The sequence below is a fragment of the Cinclus cinclus genome, chromosome 1, assembly GCF_963662255.1.
Source record: "Cinclus cinclus chromosome 1, bCinCin1.1, whole genome shotgun sequence".
Classification (NCBI taxonomy): domain Eukaryota; kingdom Metazoa; phylum Chordata; class Aves; order Passeriformes; family Cinclidae; genus Cinclus; species Cinclus cinclus.
In genome coordinates this window covers 74,605,338-74,627,351 of record NC_085046.1, presented here as the reverse complement: position 1 = coordinate 74,627,351, position 22,014 = coordinate 74,605,338, and the positions used below count along the sequence as shown (strand labels likewise).

The 22,014-nt window shown below is 34.2% G+C and overlaps 1 protein-coding gene across 2 annotated transcripts in view; it reads right to left on the bottom strand.

Moving 5' to 3' along the window:
• Positions 1–10,406: 10,406 nt before the first annotated feature.
• The window catches only part of CDH10 (cadherin 10), a 57,610-nt gene continuing 46,002 nt past the window's right edge, over positions 10,407–22,014 (bottom strand). Inside the window, exons 8-11 of one of the 2 annotated variants that reach the window (XM_062499562.1) lie at positions 20,914–21,035; positions 14,374–14,482; positions 12,155–12,406; positions 10,407–11,285 (exon numbers count right to left, since the gene is read on the bottom strand). In XM_062499562.1, coding sequence (XP_062355546.1) covers positions 10,792–11,285; positions 12,155–12,406; positions 14,374–14,482; positions 20,914–21,035 — 977 coding nt within the window. In that variant the 3' untranslated portion in view covers positions 10,407–10,791. The remainder of the gene's footprint in view (positions 11,286–12,154; positions 12,407–14,373; positions 14,483–20,913; positions 21,036–22,014) is intronic. The other variant, XM_062499573.1, reaches the window with a different exon arrangement.

Here is a 22,014-nt window from a genome sequence, read left to right as displayed (position 1 = left end):
TTTCTTCATGCTGTAAAAATGTTGCTTTCTGAATATTTGGCTTTCTATTTAAGTATACTCAAGATGATATAACTGAAATATGCTGATATTTGCATGTCATCAAGAAAACAGATGATATCTTGCAGAGACATTATAAATATAGAGCTTCTCACTGAAAGTCAGAAATATTTGGTTGTATAGAATGTGTTTTAGACAGCTGTATCTTGATTCCCTCCTGAATGGCTTATGTGATATTTTTGAAATGTATACATTTCAGGAGGAGCACCAGCAAAGATCAAAAAATGGACCAGGTTTGTATAATTTTTGCTATTCTTTGTAAGTCTTCTGGTTAAGAAGGAGCTGTAATCAAATACATTAGAATCAAGCAATATTTGTGCTCTGCTATTAACATACATATATGATTCTCAAAGTAATAGTGAAATTTTAACAATTTTAACAGTGGAATTGCCCTGAAATATAGTAATAATAGGAAGAGATATGGGCCATCTTCAGTCACAGTAATGCCAGGCAGAGATATAGACAATATATGGTCTTAGTTTTCTGAAAGTAATAAGTAAAAAAAAAAAAAGTCTTTATAATCCTTCAGGGGTTTTTTTTGTGAATCGGGGAAAGGTCACAGACTTTGGACTTGAACTTGTCTTTTCTCTAGTCACATTTTGCTCCTTATCCATCTGGAACTGATGCCATTTCAGGAAATGAATAGTGTTTCTCTCTGGAACTGCACCAGCATATAGTAGTAGAATCTATTACAGCTTCTTTTCAAAGGTAATCCCCCTCATGCTCAGTACACAGCTTAGTGTATGCCCATCTCTAATGAAGAAGAGAGAGAAAAAATCCATAGCCCATTGTTTTTATTTTTAAAAACCTGTGACTCTTCTTCTGTACTGAAGAACTAATGAAGGTAAGGTGGACTTTCAGAATGAATAAACAAGCTGATTTTACCTTGTACATACTGGTTTCTCAAAACAAATTTATTTTAACAAAAGGTTTTATTTATTCGTATGTTTTTATCTTTGCAAGTTCTGCTTCCTTGATTGTGCATACAAACATCACTATAGTTATGAAAGAGACGAAACACTCAAAAGTCAAGAAGTAAATGGTCCTGATTAACTCAAATTGGATGCTGCTGAAATTACCTTAAAGTTGTTTTATGACTTTAGGGTTCTACTTTCTATAACATCAGCAGAGGAATATCAAGGTGCCAAGAGGGACAAGGGCCTAAAAATATTCAGTCAAGCTCTGCTTATTTCAACTGAATTGAACCTGTTTGAGGTCCATCCACTGGAAGAAATAAAGATGAACTAATGATAGAGGGAACATTGACCATTTTTTCAAGTAATAAAAAAATATTTTATTACTACATTATTTTAATATTTTTTCCTGTAATAAAACTGCAACACACCCCCCCAACGTTACTCAGCTTTCACTACTTTAAAAAATAATTTATATTCAACTTCCAGTGGCAGCATGAATTGCTGTTAATTCATTTTGCAGCATTTGGGTGCTAGACAAAAACTAGACTGCTCCCCTCTCCTGACATTTTCTTTTTAAACATAAAATGTTTTTCCTTTAATATGTTATGTAAGATAATTTTTTGTGCATTAAATGGCTTAGATATATATAAATAGCTGACAGTGGCCAGTAGTTATTTTCAGTGGGCTTAAAGAGATTTTATCTGCCCATATGAATGTTGATTACCATTGCTTTTACTTACATTAATTAAATTAAGGGATGTAATCACAGAAATATTTTGTTTTCATTGAAATTGCCAGACCTGAAAAATACCTACAAAGCTGTATCTTAACTGTGCAGATTCCTGTAAGCTCTGTATGTTGATTTGTTTTTCCTTACCTAAAAACTTTGAGAAAAGTTTCCTCTGTTTTTCAGTTACAGGTCTTCAAACTTCCTCTCAATTCTGGTTTTAGGCACCTTCAATGAAGCTTACTGACATTCATTAAACAGTGTCAAGACATACTTTGTGTGGTTTGTAGCATGATGTACTTGATGCTGAAAGAAATAGCATCCTTCTGTAATGAGTATAATCAGGCAGCTTTGTAGCTCTAGAACTACAAAGATTTGAATTTAGAAAGCAGATACACAGGACTGTTTGCTCACTCTTAGTAAAAAAAAACAGTTCCAGTTTGCAAGCATGATTTATATCTCCAAAAATGTGTACTGAACCAAATGTTCAAGACTAGAACACTTCATGAGAGCAATTTCACATTAGATGTTTGATTTTATTCTGACAGTTCTTAGGAGTAGGGGTAAGGCCTACGGTATTAGTCAGAACCTGCCTGTGAATAAAATGACAGCAGTAAGTCATATTCTTATTTGAGGGTTTCTTAATGTGTTATCAAAAAGGAATAAATACTGAAAAATTGCTAAATCTACTTTTAAGAATGTTTATAATTTATTATTCAATAACGTTTTTACCCTATGAACTGGAATTTTAAGGAAATAGAATTTGGTTTTATGTCTCTGCTGATAAAAAGGCCTTTTTTAATGCTTTACAGTTGAAAGTTTGGGGTATTATTTTCTGTTTTCCTATACAACAGATAAGAACACTGAAGTTTTACTAGCATTGATAGTAACAGAAGATTCTATTTTTTTCAGGAAACAATAATCATGCATGCCTTTATTTATGGTAAACAAACAAAAAAACCCAAGTTTTCCTTACATTTTAAATAAGCTAAAACTACAAGGGAATCTTAGACCAGTCATGTTTTCAGATTTTATGTATGAAATGTTTCCTTACACATTACAATAGAGGTATAACTGAATTTGTAAGGAAAAGATCTGATTGACTTTACCATATATTAATGGGAAAAATATTCAAACTTAATATTAGTTAACAAAATTAAGGTTCTAAAGGCAACTCAGAAAATGCTCTTATTGAGGCTGTACTTATTTCTTTATTTTATATGTGTTATAGCTGTTTTAATCATGTGGTGATTTTTTCAATTTTTTTTGTCTGCTGAAGGAAAGAAGGCCTGCACTTCATAGGTAACTTTTGGCTCTGTCCAATGGGTATCCAAATATTTAATTTGCATTGTTCTCCTTGAAGAGACTATCAAGTATTTTGCTTTTATTTATTTTTTTTCCCCTCCCCTGGCACTCCTGTTGTGCTTGCCACTATAGAAGATCAGTATTTGGCAATTAATTGAGCAATAAAAATCCTCATGGTCTAAAAGGTTTATTTATATTTCTTTTACAAATAAGAACAGAAATAGCTGCTAAATTAAGAAAATACCTTCTAGCTGAGATATGTAGCCCTGAATTCTTGGTTTGAAGGAGTGATGGTTTTGCCACAAGCTTGGAGCTCAGAAATTCATGACTATATAGGTCATGGTTCCAAATATTTATTTTATTTTAAGACTCTCTAGTAGAAGTAGAAATAGAGAACTGCTTCCTTGGGAAGTGGTATTTTGTTGGAATATTTTTACTGCAAATGACAATCTCTGTATGAAATGAGGCAATCTCTACAAAAAATAGTCACTATACAGTAACCTCTAACTATTCCCAAAACAAGTCTACCCAGTGTGGAACTCAGGAAAATAGAGCAAGAAGAACTAAAATAAGGGAGCATAAGAGTTACTGTAATACTTGGAATATATGGAAATTTGCACTAAGGAAGAAGATTTTTCTGTCTCTCTCTAGTGCAACAGTATGGAAGAGGACCAGACTGAGCTACAACCCTTAGCTACAAAGGAACACTTTTTTACAAGAGCTGTTTCTCAGATTATATAATTAAAGGTCAGATGACAACCTTCATGATTTTCTTTTTTCTGTCTTCCAGCCTCATTTGTACCAAGGCTGCTCAGGTCACTGTTTTGAGTTGGTGATACAGGAAGGTTTATATATCTTTGGTATAATTGTGCATAGCAGTTTCCTAAAGTTTCTTTGCTGGGAGTGTCATCCAGAAAGGTTACTGTGACATTTCCAAAATTGTGTCTTATTAATATGCATGAAACATGTTTGTTTCACTTTTCATGCATCAATATTGTGTACACATTTATATATACTGTGATAGGTTTATCTAGAACATACTTGTATATATAGTTGTATATATACTTTATACATACTTGTATATATTTATATGGAATATTGATGTTAGAAACAGTATTTTCTTTGGATTATATTTTTCTCTGAATGTAACTTAAAGAGTAGTAAGTAGAACTACTTCTCAAACACGAATAATTTGGATAAAAGAAAGAAGTTGGGCAACAGTTTCCTTCCAATATTAATTTTCAGCCTTCTCTGAGTTATTAGCAAGTTTTCCCAACTTTCATTACTAAATAAAGTGATGCTTAAGGAAGCTAAATTAACTATAATATCCTTTACTATGTCTGATGGATTTTCATGTAGAAGGAAATATTTTAAATTGAAATTTATATATCACCTCATTAAACCTAGTGTTTGTTAGCTGTTATGCCAGCCGTATCTTAAAGGAAAAGTACCCACTAAATTTTCTTAATATAAATTTATATTTTATATTAAAGTGCAACTTTAGTGAAGGGGAGTTTAACGGAGTAAAAGCAAGATAGAGCTTTTCTGTCAATACCATCTAACAATTTCCTGGTCTACTTCTCCTCTGAATACTGTTAAAACATTTTCTGGCATGACAATTCAGCAGCAGTTAGAGATGTATTGAAAGGATGTCAAGGATTTTTGATCCACTTGCATTGAGAATTATATGGTGGGGTTTGTTTCTGGGGGCAGAGGGAAGGTCATAAAAATGAGAATATAATTATCATTGTAACAGAAATCTAAATGTCTAAATTGTCAAAGCCTGTCTTTGATGGTGGCCAGCTGTGGGTAGTTAGGAAAAGTGAAATCATAAAATAAGGATGTTGTGATAATTAAATACAGAAGTTTCTTCTATGACCACAGACAATGTAAAATTGTGAGGTTTCTTAATTGCTTATTACTTACATGGAAGGGCTTTTGAAACATTTTCTTCAACAATTATGCAATCTATTAAGCAATTGGCATCTACAAAATCTTGCAGCGAGGAACTCCACTGTCTTAAGTGTGCTTTGTGTCTGAAAAATAGCATCTTTCACTTTTTGAACTTGATTTTTTTTTTATTTGAATATTCCTGTTTCTGTTATTGAAAAACAGTGAATATTAGATCCTGAATATAATTCATGCTTAAATAGACATCTGTCTCCTATCAGCTGGAAAATCCCAGCCTGCCTTGTTCTTCTTTATAAAGAAAACCTTCAATATAAGGACAGTCAGTAGCACAACATTTTTTTCTTCTTTTCCTAATAATTCTTAATATATTATTTCCTTTACTTAATACTGAGCTAAGACTTTCCCTCAATTATATATTATATATAATATATAATTATATACTATTATATATAATATATACTATTATATACTATTATATACTATTATATACTATTAAATACTATTATATTATATTATATTATATTATATTATATTATATTATATTATATTATATTATATTATATTATATTATATTATATATAGCTATTAGAACTACAAGGTCTCATTTGTGAATGACCATGTTGTACCACTTCATCAGTTCACGTGCTTTTGAATGGCCTTTTTATTTACTGGTCCTAGTAACAATCTCAAATAAGGTGTCATACCCATTATTCATTTCCTTTGCTAGATCAAAAGATCAGATCTAGAAGAATTCCATTTTTGTTCATACTCTATTGGGATTTTTGAATATTTAATTTAATTGATTTTTCTGTATCTTGTTGAGGAGAAAATTTTCTAGCTAATTTTTTTTAGGAATGTTGATGATAGACCTTGTCAAGTACCTTTCAGAGAGCAAAGTGGACTATGAAATCTGAAGTTCTCTCCACTATATGTAAAAGGTGTGACTGCCTTGATTCATAGCATGCAAATACAATTCCTGTGGGTGGCCAAATCTTAATTTCTGTCCTTGTGAACAAGCAGGTTACCATACTATCCAGAAACCAGCCAAAATTTAAAAAGTTTCTGCAATTTTTTTACAGTTCTGAAGTTAATAGGATGAGATACACAATATCAACCTGCAATATGATGGAGATATTTCTTCTGCATCTATGTAAATACACCAAAGTTCCTCTGTAAATTAAAGTTTTTAAACAGTGTCCTGACTTCTAAATCTTTTCAGGTGTTACTGATTAATTAATTTCTATTTGCTGTACTTTCTGTGACTGAAAAGTTGCAAATCTTGCTACCTGTTTGGAACATAAAAGATACTTTCTAGATTCAGCTGCTGACTTTCCTCTGACCTTTTAGTGCATAAAAGAAATTTGCTTTTGTTTTGCTTCCCTCAAAAAGTTTTGCTAGTAGTTTCCACACACAGTACCTAGACATGGGTGCAGAAATATTTATAAAATGGTTACCTTCCAAAACTTAATCAATAAACAAAATACCATTTTGCAAACATTAATGTACAAAATTATTTTGCCAAATATAAGTTCAAAATCCATATGATTTCTTGTTTGTAATAAAAAACAAAGGAATATTTCATATTTATTTTCAATATATTTTTATTTTTTTCCTTGTTGACTACGGTTTTCATCAGTGTAAAGAAAATTAATTTTTTTCAAAAATTAAATGCTTGTTTTGATTTTTTTTTTTATTGGGGGGGAGAACCCAAGAGAAGCTGACATTCAGAAAAAAAATATTGGTTTATAAATGGTTATTTTAATTTCAGGGTTGACTATATTATTTTAAAAGGGGAAAAAATAGCTGTGAGGAAAAGAAAACAAAATAATTTTTAAAATTCTGTCTGGTTTATTATATTTGTCGATTCCCATGTTGTTAGTTCTGTCTTCTGTCATGTAGAAAGTGACTTTTCATCCAGCTTAACCATATTAGAATAGAGTTTAAAGCCTCTGAAAAACTGGAGCAACAATAGAGAAGCCCAGAATATTTTGTTGGAAAAACAAAAGTTGTATTCACGTGTCTCCTTACATTTCCAATTACCTCCTTATGTTTACTATTTATAGGATGGCTTTGAACATAATAGATAACACTGTTAGGAGTAAGTGAAATTGTTTTAGCTTGAACATCTATTTGTGCATCTTGCTATGAACAGATTACAGCTGAGTGATTTCTGTGCTGTTCAGGAGAGCCTGATAATGATAACACAGTGTTTGAAGGCTTCTGGTAACTTCTATTGTCCGGTCTCTAGTTCAACTTATTTGACAAAATGTAAGGAAACCTAAACTCTCCATATTCTTATAAAAGATGTATGTTACTAACTGGCTTCCTGAAACGTTCATTTTTTCTTTTTTTATTTGAGTAGTGAGTGATGTGCCAAAAGAGAAATAATGTAGGAAATCAGGTCTTTTTTCTTCCAACTTTGAGTGACAGGTAGCACAGGAAGGATTTAAGAAGTCATAGGAACATATGTTTCAAAGGCAACAGAGTCACATTGGACAACAAGTGACAGGAATGAAGGGTGACCTCTTGACAGACAGTAATGCAATTGATAAATAGTTTGGCCTGTGAATAGTATTACATAGATTGAAGGAGAAATGATGGCAATATGATATATTGTAAGAGTGAATGAGTGAAAAAACATCTGCATATTCAGAGATGGAAGCTGGTGGATATTGATCTGTTCTTTGCAACATGAGGATCTTGTTGGTTTAAGTGCTTGTTTTGTTCTCTGGGTATTTTTATTTTTTTTTTTTTTTTTTGGTCTCCTTAGGCTGTTCCTACTATCAACCACTTTCCTGAAGGCCCTATGCAATATTACTCTTTACATTGTTGTCACTAACATAAGATCTTGTGAACATCTCCTCCCATAGAATCCCTCTAAATACATATTTTTTTGCAACAGACTCTAAGAAATCACTGTCTGCTGCATGTCCGTGGCTGCAATATGCATCTGACTTTTTAAACATTCATGAGGTGTCTTGTTGTAAATAACTTGCAAGTTCCAACTGAAAGGTAATGTTATTGTATTTTCTTTGTTTCTGTCATCCTGTGGCATTGTTGTCTTAAGAACAACTAGCAAATTCATTCAGATTAAACAATGCCATGATTTTTTTTCTATATGTTGGTGTGTTTTGTTAATTTTTATCTGATTTCATGTGGCTAAGCTTAGGAGGCGGCACTTGAGAAGCAGGTATCCTGTTTCACATTTTTTCCTACTGTGAGTTTTCTAGGGCTTTCACTTTCCAATTCCTCATTATTTTAAGACTGCAAGAAGACATTATAATAGTGACCTTGATTCCTAAAATTTCCTAAAATATACTAAGAAATAAATGTCCAAGAATATGGCAACAAATTTAGAAAAATCATTTATACTATTAATATGTTAGTAGTATATTTATATATTGTTATATACTTTCACAATGTATACTAAAATTTTATTTAATAACACATACAGGATTAAATTTTAAGCATCAGTTTCAGCTTCTGCTGAAGTTATAAAATAACTTCCTTCAATACAATGACAGAAAAAAATATTTCTTTATAGTTATTACTTAGAAATTAGTATTGTGGTAATATTGCAAATCAAAGTCATATAGTCTCATGTGATATTTTCTGATATAGACAAATAGTGAGGGAGATGTTGTATTTGTGTTTTTTTTTTCCTTCTGGAAACAAACCAGAGATTTTTACTGAGTTATATGTAAACGTGTTAGCTGGACCTGTTTAACCAAATTTTTAATTTTTTTTTTAAGTAAAGAGGTAAAACCCCAGATATTTTACAGCCTATTTTATCTTCTATCTTAATACCTATTCAGTTAAATACTGGTGTCACTCTAAGGTGTCACTGATCTCAGTGTTGCTGTATACAAAATTAGTTTTGGAAGAGTGTCTTTTGCCTATTTATGTATTTAGTGGATAGGTATTATTTGTTTGTTTCCTCTTATCGCATGCTGTTGAAGGACTAATAGGGATTTGGAAGAAAAAAATTAGAGCCTGTTCAATAAGAGATTAGAAAGAAGTTCTACTGTTTGCATCACCTTTAAGGCTTTTAAAAAGCTTTGTAATGCTGATTATGTAAGACATTTCTTGGTTTTTGCAGATTCAAATTCTATTAAGGAATATATAAAAAATCCTTAGTTAATAAAAGTATTATTGATTGAAATGAAGAAAAATCCATAATATTGACAGTTTCTTAGTAGATCAAATAGTTTAACTTGGTATCAAATGAATAAAAATTTGGTCTCCATTGCACCAAACTAGATTGCTTAATAGTACTGTATTCAGCTTTCAGCTTCACTGGGCTTTATCAGTCCATTAAGGAGAAGAAATACCCAACTAAAAGAGAATGCAGCATTCCACTTTTCAAAGGACTAATATATTTCCAATATCTCTTGGTTTTATGCCAATAATTAGCTAAGAGAAAGAGGAGGAATAAACCTTCAGGTGTGTTTCTCCCACAGTAGCTAATACAGCCCTTGTAATGTACTGCTTTGGCTCCGAAATTATTTAATTTCAGCAGCATTTCAAAATTGCACTGCTTGTCTAGTACAAAACTTGTGTAACCTAGAGTAAAGGAAGAGACTTTTCAAAATGGTTTTGGATACCTACTTTTTTCGTGATAGGTAAAGTAAATTTTTGGTTGCAGTTGACTAGTTGCTCAGGTTTCTTTTTTTACTAGACTTGAGAAAACTCAGTAAATTGAGGGGAAGAGATGCTAATTTTTGTGACACTTTCTCTGTCTTCAGATTGTCAGCTTTAAAGATGGTTGAAACACAACAGGTAGCGTTTGTAAGCAAATTATCTGTCTTAGGAAAAACTGCTTAAAAATGATTGGGCATCTTTTTACACTTTATCTGTTGTATTCACTGATCACTTCTGATCGTGTAAGTACGATTCAAAATGGAGAACTATAGAACAAATAAACTGAGATTTTGAAACTAATGTTATGCGTTTTGATAGATAAATTGTGCCAGCATGTTTTTAGAATAACGCTGTTCGAGTCAACACAAAATAGTGATTCATCTTTCTAGACTAGAATGTGATTAGTTTAGTTAAAAAATAAAACAAAAAAATTCTCTTAAATACTGGACTGTAGAAAGTAGAACTTTGGAGCAAGCGTGCAACTTGTTCTTGTCTCAGTGAGCACAAGAACTTCAGACTGTGTTGTATGTATGTAGAATACTTCAGCATAGATGTATTAGTAGTTGGTTGTGATGTTACTGGAGAAATTCCATATTCTCTTCAAGCTTGAAACTCATGGCCAGAACAGGCAGGCAAGCATTAACATAGCTGTAAAAACTGGTTTATTTTTTAAAAATAAATACAAAAATATAAATATAAAACATTGGCAGATAGAATTTGATGAAATGAAGTTGCACAAACTTTTTTTTTTTAAACCAGCTGCATATTACACTTATTAACACCACGTGTACATTTTGTTTTATTTTAATGTACAGAAAAAGACATATTGGATTTTTTTCTTCTTTGCCATCTGAAAAGCTGCACTTGCAGGAATAGGACATGTACCTAACAGAAGCGGTTTGTACATGAGGTTGCTTAAGGGATTATCACCCTGTTCAAATTTCTGAAGGTGAGATATTTTTAATTTTACTTACTAAAATGTACAACACTGAATTTCCATAGCTTTGGCTCTTGGAAGTAGATTAAATAAAATGCTGTATATATTCCAAGTGGCATCCTACTAGAAAGAATGAATGACATTAATGGACAAATTTAAAACAAATTTTAAAGGAAACCATTGTGCTGAGTGGCAGGAAAGTTTTCGTGAATGTTAAATACTGTTGAGTGCAGAAGGTGTCTGTAAAATTACTTCCGCTCAAAGGAAAAGAAAAAAAAAAAGTAGCCTACTGTAGGTTAAGAAGTGTCTTTGTCACTTTCTCCTCCACCGTACATCTCAGCTAGCTTATTAAACCGAGGCCCCCACTCTCGGAGGTAATCATAGTTTTGGTCTCCTTCGGTAGTACCTGACTCCAAGGAGCTCAAGGATTCAGCTATGGAATCGTTTCCTTCATAGGCATAGGTTGCAAGCGAGTCATACGGTGGCGCAGAGGGATCGGTGTCATGCTCTTTTAGCCTTTGGTTAATGAAATCCCGAACATCCGTGTTGTCTGGTGCTGAAGGAGTCCTCCGTGGCACAAATAACGTTTCAGGGATAATGTCTCGTCGAAGCTTCTTATCTTCAATAGCTGCAGGATTCCTCAGTGTGCCGATATCAAAGGCTTGGGTGTCCTCCTCTCCACCGCCTTCGTCATTGTAACTCACAATGTTGTCTCTGATGTCCTCTTTAGAGAGGATCAAAGGCTCCTTCTTTCGTTGCCTCTTCAGAGCAGCAAATAGCACCACTATAACTTAAAGAGGAAAACAAAGAATGGGTAAAGAGCTCTATTCAACAATTTCCTAGCAGCAAATCCACTAGGTACAAGAACTACATTTCAGCTACATTTCACAAACTCATTTATTTGATAACTGAATAAACACCTCTATCTGTGTAATGGTAGCACAATAAAGTCCACATCAAAAACCTATTTGTGTCCTCTGCTTTACAGGACCATGAGCTTGTCTGCATGCTCCTTCTGTAGCTGTAATAAGCTTTAAAATACCCAGGTCTATTCTGAAGATATTTTTCCTTTTCCAAGCTCAAAGGATATTGTTAAAAAGTGGGTTTGAGTTGAATTATAGGTCATTAAGTGCCATTCTGAAAACCACAAAATGGAGGTTTTACAAAATTTTCCTTTCTTTTCATTACAGCACTGAAACCACTGGATAGGCAGGGTTTTGATGTAGTAAAATTACTGCCTACTGTTATATTATATGTGAAATATATATTGCATGTTGATTTTAGTAGTTATTTAAATGAAAAAGAGACTTTTTCTAAAAAAAAATTGAAATTAAAACATGAAAGAATTTTTTGATTATGCTATTCATCTTGTCTGAACTTTCTTTTTTTGGACAACTTAACGAAAGAACATAAATGAGCTTCTGGTTGCACAGTGATAGTTTTAACAGTCGGGGACTTGAATTCTTATTTACAGTGTTAAATTACCAGATAATGAGGGTTTGTCTTTGTTTTTTTTTTTCCTTTTTATTTTAAGCTGCAGTTTTTATTCTTCCTGCAAACTCCAGGATCATTAGTTCTATCAACCCACATAATTCTGTGAAATGAGTCAGGCCTTAAATATTTGTTCCTGGGTAGGGGAAGGCGTGTTTCTCTTCTTACCTAGCAGGATAATGATGCAGAGGAGAATGGCCACCAGTGCCCCGGTGCTGAGGCCGGCAGGGAGGAGCAAGGCCTCGGCACTGCAGGACTGCATGTTCCCCCGGCTGTCACAGGCACACACCCGGATGGTCAGCGTGCCCGTGCTGCTCTGGATCGGGTAGTCGTTGTCCGATATCACCACGGGGAGAAGGTAAGTACTTATTTCATGTCGACTAAAGCCATTCCTTCTCGTCAAAATCCTGGCAGTGTTATCTAGATCGATTAAAGGACACTGTTGTAGGCGATATGAACTGAAACCGTATCACTTATATTAGATGCAAATCATCATATTTGATATGACTTAAAAATAGTTCCTGTTATCACAGTGATATCTGTTTTTCTAACAACATTCCCATTTGATCAGAAAGCTATTTACAAGTTTTTAGGTACATCTGGCCTGCTTCTCTGAGCCTCTGCACCACTTTTGCGTGCAATTTGAAAAGAGGATTTCTCAAAGCTTAAAACGTTTTATAGATTAATACATGCAGTGTGTGACACAGTTACAGTTCAGGGCTCAACCCTGAAATGCAGTGACCAACTGAGGAAAAATAACCTTCCACTTTGTGCAGTTCAACAAGTACTCCGTTCTGGAAGATTCTTTCTATGGACCATCTGTGGCAACACCCACAGGAATGCTGTCAACTCAGTATGAGATTTGCTACACCAAACCACTTTCAACACACTGTAGAACAATGAATTATGTACCTTAGCACATGAAGTAATACTTTTTTTTTTAATAGAAATTGTCTTAGGAATTCAGAAAATGTGAAAGATGGTAGGAATTCCTGCACATTTCTGAGACCTGAATTTAAGAAACTGTATCTCTAGCAGACAAATCCTAATTGTGTGCAGGATACTTCAGCATCAAAAGCTGTCCACTGAGGGAAGGAAGGAAGGAAAAGAAAGAATGAATAACATGGAGAGACTATTTCTTCTACTGTTAGAGCCACAACACTAGAGGGGCAGCCAACACCAGACTTGATAACTTTTTTGTCCATAAGATAGAAAATACAGGTTTAGTGTGCACTAAAAGGAAAATTTAATTTTCATCATATCTGTGGGTTGCTTGAGCTATGTGTTTAGCTATTTTGACAGCCACCTTCAGGCACAACTAAAATATCCCATGTGCAAAAAGAAAGAAAATAATTACAGATAGCAATGAAATATCAAGATACCTCTCTGTACTCAGGACCTAGTCAGCAAGACATAAACTTTGTTTAACTTAAATAATATATTTTTTTCACAGACTTCAAGATGTGAAAAACTTTGGTTTGGGAATTTGGGAAATTGCAATCTGGGAAATCAGCAATTTTGGGAAATTGCTTCCTTCCACTGTTTTTGTGTGGGGTTTTTGTGTGTTTTTGTGTCTTTGCTTTCACTCAACATCAAAAATTACACGTATGATGGATCTTTAAATACCTCTTCTGCAAGGGATTTTACAAGGTGCCCAAACTATTTGATTTAATTGCTTCACTTTCCCTACCATTACAAATTTTTTTTCTGCTGCTTGTAGTCTACTATATCCTGAAATATTCATCAGGAACAGAGGTTTATTTCCATTGCTTTTATGCCTTTGACACATTTGAAAGCTGATATCATGTCCCCTCTCATTTATTTCTTCTGTAATCTAGAGTCCTTTCAATTAGTCATACTAATATGACTAATACATATTAGTAATAATGAAGGCCAAAATTTATAGTCTCACTTCCCCAACAGAAGCTTCTGAAATTTTTCTCTGATAAAGACAGATGGAGAAAGGATCAAAAGAAAAACCAAAGTGGCTCTCAGAACCATTATTTTCATTAATGGTCAGAAAGAAGCAAAACAGAAGGCCAGGGGAATCAGAACTATGTGACAAAAAGCTAAAGTGAAAAATCTCAACTTGTCAGCTGAAGGCTTTTTTGAAAGCTTTTTTTCTTTTGCAGTCACGTATTTCATCTGTCTCTTACCCCAAGCTAACACTTTTCTGATTTTGTTTCTAATTTTTTTTACCACATTTTTGCCTCACTTACACAGATGAAAATGTAGAAGTCCTAAACCTTAGTCAGGTAAAGTACTCTTGATAGTAGCAACCTTCACAGCTTCTCTACATATTGATAGACATCAAAAGCAAATATATTTCAAGAAAGTGGTCAGACAGAAAAGATAAAACTCCTTCCTTGGAACAGGCATGAATTTACCTTCATTATCCTGAACAGTGAAGTTAGGGTTAACAGCAGCTAAGCTGAAGAAAAATTTTTGTCCACCAAGAGGGTCATCTTTGTCTACTGCACTTATGGTTTGAATAAGCTGCAGGAAAAAAAAGCAAGCAAACAAACAACAAAAAAAAAACCAAATACACCTAGGTTTTTGATAGAGCTGTCTGATCAAAGAAGATGAAAAACATTAGAATAACTCAGCATTCACACATATTGACTTGTTTTTCTGTAAAATATAAAAATTAAACATGTTCAACAAGTCTCTCATATAAGTTTTTGAACAAGAACATCTGTATTTTTTATGTGATAGTACATGGGCACTTAATGTTTTTTGTAGCTACGGAGTGGATGAAACTTGCCAGAAGTAGTTTTAGCTGTTGCAAGTGGTTTTCATACTTCATCTTTGGTTCATCCTTTTAAATTCAATTCAACACCTAAGACAGCAATTCACATTAAATTTTCTATTTTCTATTTTCGTGATGAAAATGGCATTTTATGAAACCGATATTTTTGAAAGGGAAGTTAACATTTCAAATTACATATCAATATTAAAGCATTTTTTCTTAAATATGATTTTTCTATTTATTAGTATAGCGCATATGATTCCTGAGATGAAAAATGGCAGTTAGTTTTTATACATATTTCAACTATTGTAAAACATTGCAGCACACCCTATAGATGAACAATTTAAGAGTGGGATGAAATTCTGGTGTCAAAATTCCCAGAGTAAGCTGTACCAGGTCAGTTCCATACTCAGACACAGAGCTTTCTGCAATGCCTACAAAAAAATATTGAGTATTTTTGGGGAAAGTAATGGCAAGTCCTTTATCAGAACTTATTTACCTGTCGGGTAATGAATATGTGGCTTTCTCACTAAAAAATCTATACCTAAGAATGGTAAAATATTGTTTCCCAAGCAAAAGTAGGGTTTTTTACTTTTATTTTTTACTTTATTGCCTAATTTCCAACGCTTGCTTTATGCCATGGCATACAAAATGTATTTAAGTCTGGATTTTTGTGCAAGCATGCTTGAAGGTTCAGTTATGTTCTTAAGTTAACTGCCAAATATAGATTAATCCTTAGTCCATAGATAATTTTTATTCTTCATTTCTTATCCATAATTTTAAATTGCACTGCTCTTTCAACCATGGAATTACATCTCATTTTTAACACTATTCCTTCCCTGTGGTGTACTTGTTAAGCCCTGTTTGTTTTTCCTCTTCCAGTTCTTCCAAATAAGACATTTCTCTTTATATCACAGCTTTTGTCAGGTCTGATCATCTTTAACATCAACAACTGCAATGCCCTCCTATTTGCCTTCAAAAACACATGACTATCTCCCAACTTCTCTCTTGTCCATCCAGAAAACAGCAGTAAATTTCTTGATGAGGCAAGGGTGCTATATCTTTTAATATAGTATCTTCCTTGCTTTTTCGACAGGAGTTTTGTGTTTCTCTAAATCTTTTTTTCTTACATAATCCTCCAATAACTTTCTAAATGAATAAAACTGATAAAACAAGCATAGAATATTATTTGGGTTTGAATAATTAATATTTCAATTATTTAATAAGCAATTAGCATATGAATTTTCATAGATACTTCCAAAATGAAGTGAAAAACACACTAGTTTATTTTACTTCACAACTAGAGACCATGAATATGGTCACTTGTAGGTGTTAGGCTGATGAAAATCAATTGATTTGCTGAGTGTTCAGACTCATAGTTTAAAAAGAGTGTGTAGAACTGAAAGCATTATATTATAGTTTGAAGACTGTTTCCCGATAAAATTGATTGCTATTTTAATGTGATAAATCCTGTTTTACATGTGGTTTCAAACAGTTGTTTTTTGTTTTGTTTTTTTTCTCTTAGACCTGCCAGCCATGGGAAACCCCAATTACCATCTAAATAGGGGCATAGCACTCTAAGTTGCTTCTTTCTAGAAATGCCACAAAGCAGTTACTGCAAGGAAGCCAAGGATGTTACTCTGTTATGTTAACAGTCGGGAAATTAAGGGCCCAGTAGCAGTCATAAGGGTCATTAGCCGCTAAAAAACTGATAAAACTGTGGAAAAAGGTTTGCTCTATGGTCTGCTTATTCCAACAAAATCCATATTTCCGCTTGGCAGGACCTCTGCAAACATCAGTTCTATCAACTGTTTAGGTAGATGCTTTTTTCTAAAATATACTATACCTTTGCTTTTAAATTTAGGATGAAAAAAGAAAATATAATGTGCTATTAAGAAAAAGAAATCAGGACTCTTTAGAAACCCTACATCAATTTGCAGTTCAAAAACTTTTTCTTGCCCATGTGAAAAAAAAAGTAAACCTTTGAGAGTTTTTGAAAATTGCAAGGCCATGACAAAATTCTTACATTTTTAAAATCACTGGAAGGTACAGGATCTATGGCTGTGTAGTGAAGAAACTAAAGTAAGACTGAATCAGGGGAACTGGGGAGGAAAGAAAACCAAATTTCAAGTAAATTGATCACAAATTGTCATTTGTCAAAAGAAATGAAAGATGCAATAAACAAAGATAAAATAACACTTCAGGATTAAAGGATTTAAGAAATTTTTATAGAAATATCTGAAAATAGGAAGGGAAAGCTGAATGCTAGAAAAAACTTCAAGGATTTCAGTTTTTCAATAAATACGAATTTTAGCTATTTTTAGGAAGACACTTGGTGAATATAACAAGGAAATCTCTGAAATATGAAGATCCCAAAAAGCTATGTTTAAACAAGATTATGGTGAGAAAAGCATCCCTGATAAGGATAGTTATATGGGTGAAATGAGCTGATAACATAAGAAGCACCATAAAAAGAGTTGGTTCAAGAAACCTAGTGCGTTTATATAATCTATACTGAATTAAGCTAATAGAAAAAGGAAAATAGACTCCATCACTCATATTTTAAAATGCCTTTGAAAGAGAATCTGTTATGAGCTAGACCTATTTACATAACATTTGGCCATGTGAAAAGGGAGTGGGCATGTATGGATAAGGTAAAATTAAGGCTAGTAACAGCAAGATAATAGCATGTCATTTAAACATCACGGGGTACTTGAGTCAGGTGGGGGTGTCCCAGTGCTGGGGCCGGGGCTGTCCCGGCGCTGTCCCGGCTCTGTCCCGGCTCTGTCCCTGCTCTGTCCCGGCTCTGTCCCGGTGCTGTCCCGGCTCTGTCCCGGGGCTGTCCCGGCTCTGTCCCGGCTCTGCCCGGCCCCAGCACAGGGCACGGCTGAGCCCCTCAGCCCCGGGCAAAGCCTGGGCAAGGGAGGGCAAAACGCTGCCCGGCAGCCAGGGCTGAGCCAGGGGAAGGCAGGGAGCGAGAAACAGCCCTGGGAGCCCCGAGGGGACAGCGGGAGAGGGACGGGGGCAGGAGAGACCCGGCAGGGATGATGGCCCTGCGGACAGGGAGACATCCCGGCGGGACACGGCTTTCCCTGCGGACCTGAACACGATCCCACGTTGCAGCAGATTTATCCTAAAGGAATGCAGTCCATGGGAAATGCTCACACTGGGGCAGGGAGAAAGAAGTGTGAGGAGAAAGGGGTGTCCAAGAAAAGAAAGTCAGTAGTGAGAGGGTGAAGGCGAACCTGGGAAGAAGGGAAGTTGTTATAGTTCTTTTCTCATTGTTTCTCACTATCCTATTCCATGTATAATAGACAGCATATTAAATTCATTTTCCCCAAATTGAGTCAGTGTTGCCAGTGATGGTAATTTGTAAGTTTGTCTCAAGCCATGTTCTTTTTCATCTTTCCTCCCCCTGTACTGTTGAGGGGGGAGGAAGTGGCTGGGTGGACACCTGGCTGCTGACCAAGGTCAACTTCTGCCCTCTTTTCTACTGGCAGATCATTTACAGATAGAGAAGGGCCTCTCTTCTGACATCCACTATAGGGAAAATTAATACATAGAAAAGTTATACCCGGCTTCCACGCAAGATCTCTCCAAAGCAGGAGACTGACTTCTGCTTTCTAAACTGATTCTTATCTTTTACATTAGAGGATCTTTGGAGGCTGGCAGCTGAGCTGCCAGACATGTGACAGCTGGGAGCTGACAAAACCAGTGGGATTCCATCTGTCCAGATGCCCAGCTCGTGGCTCTTCTCACCTGGGGGCGGAGGACAGCTGAACTTCTTTGGTTGCAGGGCTGCAGCAGTCTGAGCATTTTGCTGCTTTATTTCCCTGAACTCCAAGTGAGTCAGCTTTGTGTATGTCGTGTGAATGCCTGTGTCCTCTTTATGCCATCACACTAAGACTGTCCACATTTTTTTTTTTTTGGGGGGGGGGGGGTCAAAAAGAACAGTAATCACCAAAATAACATTCTGCCAGAGGTGCTGCTTCTGTATAGCTTGAGCTTTTTGAGATAGGATATTTTCATAATTTTTAAGCTCTCGGTATGATCTGGCATCAGCGTAATAGCAAGCAGGAAAACAATCACAGGCCCTTTGAGTCATTCAGACTTCAAAAGTGACATTTCTCTCTCCCTATATATTTGCATCTTTATCTATGTTTGTATACATGGATTTATGTGCACCTCCCTAGGTATCACATATAATATGTGTGTGTCTATATATATGTATGTATAAAATATAGGCTTCTGTACAAAGTAAGTGAAAGTACAGTATTCATTACAATATCTGTCTTTAGTAGATGGTAAATACTGAAATGAATAACACAGAATCTGTGACTGATGAAGCGTCATTAGTTTCAGTGACCTAATAGAAGATATAAACTTCATGGATCAAATATAATTATGCAAATCTGAAAGGAAAGAAAAATAGCAGAAATGTGGGAGGAATCAAGCTCAGAGAACCATGTTTTGTTGGATTGATTAGATTCTCTCAGGACAGATTGAATTCGAAAAATAAAAAGCCTTATTTATGAGCTGCCAGTGAACAAGAAGAATATAATTACATTCAAATAGATTATTCATGTTATCCTGCATTACATTTATTCTCTTCCTGTGATTTGTTTTCTTTAAGCAATCATTTGCAACTCAGATTTCTTAAAAAATATTTGTATTTATGTCCCTCTCAAGAACTTTGGCAGGTTTTTTTGTTTTTCTGATAAAGACACTATTGAGCCCTATAACAATATAAAATAAGCATTTGTGAAAGTGCAAACATTTAGTGTCTCAATCATTAGTTATAAGAAATTAATGCTTTTTTATTAAACTTTTTAACTGACAGCCTATTCTGATTGTAAGCAATAAAACAATGCAATGTAGAAATAACTCTTATATTTACTTTTAAGTTATACTGATGTAAATAGTTTAGATTGTGCAGAAAAAAATCTGTTCTGTAAAATACATTTACATGGAAATTTAACTGTTCTAGTAACATTTTCTGTATGCTCTAGAACTAGTAAACTGCACAGAAAAAAATCTGAAACCCCAGATGAGTAAAATTGTGGATTCATGCATTTATATATTTTTTTTACACAGGAAGTTTTTTTTGTAAAACTGGAAGAGGAAAATTCAATGTTCTTCTTTTAAATTCCTTAATCCATATATCATATTGAAAATTATTAAAGTATTGTTTTAGCATTTATAAAAGTCACTTCAACTGTCCAAAATTCTACATTTTTAGCCAGTGATTTCTCTTCATCTAACAGGTGGCATTCTCTTGTGATTGTCACAGCAGACAAATGCACTTGCTCAGTACCTTTACATATTTTATCCATTATAAATTTGGGCCTCAAATTCTTTTTTCTAAGTTCCAACTGATGTCACTTTAGGAAGAATGGCATCCTGAATGTGAAATTTTCAATACAACCTGAATGCAATACTTGTGGGACTCAACCAGCTAAGACAAGCTGGCACTTCCACCACATTCTCTTCAAACATACTGAAAGAGTTGCACTGAGGTTCTACTGCCTACCATTTTTGGTTGATTGTGCTCTGCAATGTGTAATAGGAAAACATTTTTTTAAAGAGCTCTACGCAGCAATTGCCTGTTGGGAACTAGGTATTAAGCAGTGCAGTCATTTCACTTAAATTGAAGCACACATTGTGTAGCCCCTAAGAAGCAAAAGAAAATATTATGTTACCATGTAAAAAATGTATGTTTTCTTTTCAGAAATTTTTGGTGTGATAATGAAAGATGAATCTAACAATAGAAAAAAATAGTTTGACTTTTTTCTTTGTAATCACTGTCAGCATGGATTGAAATATATCTGAATTTTGCTACTGGAGAATTATTGAAAATATAGCTCAAACCTTTTAGTTCATATAGTGATCTACTTTATGAAATTAAGGGCAAAGTGTATCATGACCATGTCATGGACTTATCTCGTCAGGATTTAACAGCAGTAGAAGGTTAGGTAAGGAAAAATGGTGATTGAAACACTGCTGCACTTGCAACATACTCAGATTTCACTCTAAGCCTCATTTACAGTTTCTTTACTTTCATTTTTAACATTTCAAAAGCCAATTTTGATATGATTTTTCCTAAGCAATAGGCAAGAATGATCTACAACTGTCTGCTGTAGGAAAACTGGGGGGTGGGAAGTGTTTATCAAAGGCATACCTGTCCAGCTCTTGCATTTTCACAGACAAAAGTGTCGTAGAATACAGCAAACTGTGGGGCATTGTCATTAACATCCAAAATTCTTACATAGACAGGAACACGAGTAGTATCTTTGGGATTGTCTGACAGCAGAAGAGAGAAGAAAAATGAGATTATTTTCTTATTAAGAGTTTTCTGTTTCCTTCCAAATTTCATGAGCAATACACATGCAAGATGAAGTTTGAATCAATATTTAGTGTACAAACCAGTAACAAATCAGAATCAGACCTTCTGAGAAATAAGGAAATTATTTGTATAGAGTAAAAAAAAAAAAAAAAAAAAAAGTACTGGGATCTAGTAAGCAGTTAAGTTTTTCATGAAGATAGGGGGCTGAAAATGCTAATAATATATTCAAATATTATGTATTAAATGTATGCCCACTATTTCAATAACAAATTTGATCACTTGGTGAGCTCAATGTTTTGTAAAGGTTTGTTTTTTTAATTTTAAAATTCTTTGTGATCTGGTTAGTTTTACAGAGAAAAGACATCACTGATTTTGTGCATTGTGTTGGTTTTAGCTGGGATAGAGTTAATTCAGCCAATGACATGCATACATATTTTCAAAAAATTTCAAGTGTTACTTTCCTCTCTTGCCCCTCAAAGAAATTCCAACAAAACAAATGAAAGTACCCTTCCAAAACTTGTCAAATAATTTATTACAATAAGAATTTTTTATGTTTAAATTGCCTGTAAAAATATGAATGTAGATTTTAAGACCTTTGGTTCAGAAACAAGAATAACCTTCCCCTTGCCAAATGCCAAGATCCTACTATTATTTAAAGCGCTCTTTTGTTAGCATAGGTTAATTGGGGAATACAAGTGTCCCTGTTCTCACTTGCTGATCTTGTTGTCATACCAAAAAATATTAAATAATGCTTGGGTGTAAAAAAGTGCAGCTGTTTTTTTGAATTTTGCTGTATGGTAGCTAAGCACTTTGTGATTTTTCAACACTTATGGAATTGGATAAGTAACAACAGTAACAGATTGTTCCAAATTACTGATTTTCCCCCTTTTCTTCTGCTTCAAATAAAACAAAAGACATGTAGGAGCAGCTGGAATT